This window comes from Aplysia californica, unplaced genomic scaffold, assembly GCF_000002075.1.
Source record: "Aplysia californica isolate F4 #8 unplaced genomic scaffold, AplCal3.0 scaffold00044, whole genome shotgun sequence".
NCBI classification, from domain to species: Eukaryota; Metazoa; Mollusca; class Gastropoda; order Aplysiida; family Aplysiidae; genus Aplysia; species Aplysia californica.
Window position 1 is genome coordinate 686,318 of NW_004797314.1, and position 5,821 is coordinate 692,138.

General features: G+C 38.6%; 1 protein-coding gene across 1 annotated transcript in view; it reads left to right on the top strand.

Moving 5' to 3' along the window:
• LOC101863796 (1-phosphatidylinositol 4,5-bisphosphate phosphodiesterase epsilon-1) overlaps positions 1 to 5,821 on the top strand; it is a gene marked incomplete in the record, with an annotated part of 159,988 nt that overhangs the window by 66,991 nt on the left and 87,176 nt on the right. Inside the window, 1 exon segment of the mRNA XM_013079213.2 lies at positions 290 to 462. Coding sequence (XP_012934667.1) covers positions 290 to 462 — 173 coding nt within the window.

Genomic DNA, 5,821 nt, shown 5'->3' on the forward strand with positions numbered 1-5,821 from the left:
TCAGAAGAAGCATCAATGTGTATAGCTCTTTCGAGCATGTATCTATATTACACTAAATGTCTTGTAATTAAATTCCAGCATGTGGTTGAATGATGTGTTTGATGTGGTAGGTACATTTTGTCAACTTTACTTCTCTTTTCTTATTGAATTTTGATGAGAGTAATATATAATTAAAAATTTTATGTATGTCTGCATGTGTTTTTTACGCACCTGTACAGCCAAGAAAAATTTCCCTTTGAGATAATAAAGTATTATCCTATCTTACTAAAAGCAACTCTCCTTCATACAGTTCGTGTCGGACTTCAACGGAGAGGATCGCTTCATGACGCGTATCGGCGTGGGTGGACTCATCAACCTGGACAAGCTGAGACAAGCCCACCTGGTCCTGGGAGACATCCGTCTCTTCCAGCAGCACGGCAAGAAGGAGGAGGAGGCTGGGGAGGAGGATGAGGCAGCCAGCGCGTGAGTACAACACAGACTTTTTTGTCTGTTTTTTTTTTTTAATGAATTTTAATTACTACTAGTGGTAGTAGTTATTATTGCTTCATTATTATTTTTTAAAATTATTATCATTATTTTTATCATTATTATTTTCATTATTATTATCATCATTAAGATCATCGTCATTTTTACTCATACCCTTTAAATCTGGGGGAGGGGAGATAATTATCACTGTAATAAAGATAACTTACCGTTATTACTATATATTATACTATTTTTTCGTTTTTTTATATTATTTTGACTATTATTAACTTATTAATATTACTTTGATGATGATGATGATGATGATGATGATGATGATGATGATGATGATGATGATGATGATGTTGATGATGATGATGATGATGATGATGATGATGATGATGATGAGGATTATTATTATTATTATTATTATTATTATTATTATTATTATTATTATTATTTTTATTATTATTGTTATTAATAAGGCATATTGACATGCAAGCACTGCGACAGAATCTGCACTTCAAAACATAGGAAGAATAATCCATGAAAGAAGCTGCATGAAGACAACATTGACACCATCTTAAGCTAAATTGACCGACTGTATAAACGAAAAGAGCCATTCGTATTATTATTTTTTTAAATTATTATTATCATGTATTATTATTGTTATTGTTGTTATTGAAGCTAATGTGTGCTGCCCCACATTGTCTCTCAATGTTATGTTATCTTACGAGTTATTTCCCTTGAGTCGGATTCGACACTGACCCAAAAAAACAAACGCGGTTGACCTTTGAAGGATCGAATCGTGTCTCGCTCAAAATTTGCAAGAAGTCTGAAGTAAAAAAATTCCACTATCACAACCTCGGCCATTATGCAGATTCTGTAAAGTTGGGACGTTTTCGGAGAAGTGTCTTCGCTACTTGCCGCGTACCGTATATTCCACTCGACCTGAATAATAAATGAAAGGCAAATCTCATTGTGCACCGATAGGGTATACAATATTCGTCTGGTTCTTGTTTTTGAAGGGAAACATTTATCACCCGCTGCCATCTGACTGACGTTTGGGAAAGAAAGCGATCGATCAACCACACGGAGACTATTCTGCTACCTTACTATACGATTTGCTGGGCCTTGTTTTTGCTCTGTGGGCGTAGGTTTAGTCAGACGGAAAAATAACTGCACTTCCCAAGGTTCTAGTTTTACACAAATAACATTTGAATTTAGTTGTGTGGTGAAGGAAAACAAATCGTCCCTTGTGTGTATGTGCTTGTTTGTTTGTTTGTTTGTTTGTTTGTTTGTTTGTTTGTTTGTTTGTTTGGGGATGTGTGTGATTGGGTGTAGTTGTTTCATTCGAAAGGCAAGGGCAACGTGGGTAAGTGGTAGGGGATGGAGGTATATCATGGCAGGTTCACAGAACCAAAAAGTATGTAAGTATGAAATAAAGGTGAATTATTGTATACTGCTGAAAATGATGTTTATAACCGCAAAACTGCCCACTATAATGACACCAAAATGGTAGAGAGAAAAAGGTCACATGCAAGTAGAGGGAAAAACGTAAAAACATCGGTTGTACAGCAGGTTCTTGTTTATCGTATTAAGTATAAAAATCTTTATAGTGGTAACGATTTTTGTCGGGTTTACCAGTTCCCCGGGGATATAGTTAATTTAAGAGAAACTTCGGATTTTCCTCTACTAAATAGCCCCATGAGTTCACCTTCAGTTAGCTATTCTAATAAAATGTAAAGAAGGTCAGAATAACACGGTAATTGTTTTCAGTTACTGAAGATTCAATCCACTGACAGCTTAGCCAATAGTGTTGAAAGCGGTTGACATGAAGGTATTATTATTGAAGTTGAAATAAATTATCCATTACTACCATTAGGCTAATAATTCAATCACCAAGCTATCATCTTCCACTCTCAAAACTGTAGATGTTTTTTTCGACATCATTTTGTCCAGCCACTCAGTTTTACTGCTGTTTCATTATTCGTTTTGAACAGTGTTTCTTGAGTGAAAAAATATACCCCTAAGTTGAACTAACACAGCCAGCGTCTATAAAGCTACCTTAGGAGACACTGGTGTCAGAACCATACATAGCTTTGTAAGGCTTGACCGTACAGCTTGCTTGGTTTTATTTTTGAGGCATCATGGTAAAATCAGGCGCTCGTCAAAATAATGAAATCGAAGAAACAGGCACTTTCCTGCCAGTTTGACAATTGTCTTTGAATTTCTGTTGTTGCTGTTTTGTTGTTGTTGTTGTTTTTTTGGCTTAATACATTTTATTTCCATGTAAAAACCCCTTTCCATGTAAATGTTACTGAAAATCGTTGACGGATAGGACAAAATATATAATGTTTCAGTTTTTAAGGACTTTCAAACTGTTGAAGTTACCGAACTTTGGCGACCATTTTCTCGTTAATTTTACCACGAAAACATGGTGAACCGACCTCCATCAATCGCAAATATCTTAACTTCTATTCAAGATAGTTGAGTATTTCTTTTCGTCAAAAGCAAGACAAATGAACAACCTTTCCACCGATACCAAGAACTCTTTATGCCCAAAAAGTGACGAGCGCCTGATTCCACCGCGCCGTTATACTTTTATTCTTATTCACATGGGGGATGGGAGATTTGAGGAGGGGGGGTGTTGTGGTTAAATGATGGAAAGAAGAGGGGCATTGACCCTACTCTGCAAACAGAACAACAAGCTGGGGAAGAACCAGGGATGCCAAAATAGATCTGCTACAATTTTAATTGAGCACTATGATGGAAATCCCATAACCTAGGTTTTACCATTAACTATGTATACAGCGGGCCATTTCAGCTAGCTCACGGCATCGCGTCTTGGCTCACAGTCGTAACATAAAACTTTACAAAATCCCAGCTAATCCATCATATCTACGATCAAACTGTGAAAAGTGTTGCACGGGTAATTCACTTCTACTCATTTTGATGTTTATTTTATTGAAATAAGTTAAATAACTACAGGAGCGGAACAATGAGGAATTTTGTGATTCTGAAAACTTGGATGTAAACACTTGGCTGTTTACTAAGGAGTAACTTTCGATATTCTCAAAATTAAATTCCTCTCCAAAATCAATTAAAAGACTTTGTGTTCATCTGCGTATATAATTTGTGAGCCCTAGATTCTGTTTGCATTTAATGTGGTACGGGTTTAACAAGTCCCTTTCATCCCTATCGGGTTAGTTACGTGACAGAATCACGAAATTTAACATGCATCCCCGATAAGATCGTGAAAAGGCCTTGCAAACTTCCCAAACAACCCAAGTTCAAGAACGCTTAATTTGGATCTTGATTCAGGGTCATACATACAATAGCCCAACATTATATCAACTCGGCTGAAGGTGCATACTATAGATTTTATCTCTACGTTCTTTATAAGAACACCCCCCCCCCCCAAAAAAAAAGCAACCTTAAAACAAAACCACACAACGTACAGTCCCACACCTAGGTTCATTTCGTTTTGGCGGTTTGAATTACCGTACAGTCTCTCTCCGAAACCACACACTCGCGCTCATAATGATATTACTTTATGTAGTTAAGAACATAGTAAAACTCTCACCAAAGCAAAACAAAACCTCCCACTCCTTTTTCAGCCACGTCACACCCCTCATAGAATGTCTAACTGTCATTATTGACCTATCGGCATCTCCGCCACCAACTAGCCGACCGATAGTCTCCTATCTGATTACTGTTTGGTCTTAATAAATCTCGGACCGTATAACTGCCTCCAGTTTGCCCGGTTTCCAAACCAAGGCGTCCTTAGTTCTTTTTCTTTTTTCTTTCTTCTTTCTTTTCCCTTCATCCTATACTTTCTTCTGTTTCCCCCTGTTCCATTTCTTGTGTATATTATTTGTTTAACGTCCGCTCCATTTTTCCTTCGTTTTTTTTTTCTTTTCTTCTTTTTATTCTCTTGTTCACTTTCCTTTTTCCAGCATTCCCCCCTTTTCAACATTTTTCATCAGATCGCTTAAAAGGGGGTTGGGCGGGGCAGTGGTCTTTGACAGTGCTTTCAGCCAGCTCAGATTACTGAAAAACAGGGAAAATCGATGGGCCAATACGATAACCTGGCCCTGTTGGCATCATCGACTTTACCCGGTCCTTTTGTCAGCCATTTCTCTCCCCTTATCTTCTATGTTCTCCCCTAACATAGCTCCTTCCGTTCCTCTTTCTCTGTTCCACTGTTCTTTCTCGCTCGCGCTTTTTTTCCTTATTTTTACTCCTTGCAAAATCACATTGTACATTTACATGATGGGGCATTTCTCAATATTTGTTAGGCTCTCTTCTTTCTACCAAAATACCTTTTGTTTCTTTCTCTTTATATTAACCTTGTAGTTTCCGTCCCTTTCGTTTTCAATTAATGCACAGTCATTCTGTTATCTTGCCTTCACCTCTCTACACTTCACTCGCATCTTCGACTAAGGCTTTCAGGTCCTCGCCACTGCTGGTTGTTTTTGGAAACATTTTACCGCAGTATCTGATTTTATTTTGATTTTTTTTTCTCAGACTGATAACGATGGCTTTCTGAGGTATTAGTAAGACTTGAACAAGACGCGGGTGGAAAAGGTCAGAGGTTGAGGGAGGGGGGGGGTGAGATTGAGAGCAGAGAGAGAGTATAAGAGGGGTGGGGGGAATTACAGAGAAGTAAAATCTCAGTGCGTTGTAGATGATAGACATGGTGGCGATGATCATGAGGAGAAGGAGCTGGAGGAGGAGAAAGAAGATGAGGAGCAGGGGGATGACGAGCAGGGGGATGACGAGCAGGAGAAATAGAAGGAACACGAGGAAGAGGGGAACAGGAGGAACAGGAGAAGGCGGAGAAGGGAGGGGCCAGAAGCAAAAGGTATAGAAGTAGCAGGAGGAAGAGGGGGGAGGAGGAGGATGAGGTGGAGGGAAATGAAGAGCAATCTCTAAAAGAGGTCCAAAGACCACGTGACCTACCTTGAGAATGGAAAGCAAAGAGCTGAGGAGCTCAATAGTTTAATGACCAAGCATCATGAAATATAACGCGGTTTCAGACAGATTCGATTTATACAACTCCATTAAAACGGTGCCGTAACTGTCGTTTTGGCAAAACTTCTTTCTTGCCTCATAAATCACCATATGTCTGTACTGAGAACGTGAGAACACTTAAATCTAAGATGACTTTTAGCGGATATAATCAACACTGGCCGTTGTGAACAATATTTTGCTTGGTTTTGTAATAGAGGGTAAAGAGAATTTAGGAAGTAGGGAAATGAACTACGTGAACGCGAAAGATGTCTTGGCATAAATCATCGATTTGTCGACACGCAATCCAGTACAGAAAGGATTCCCTGAAGTGAAGCCCCCCCCC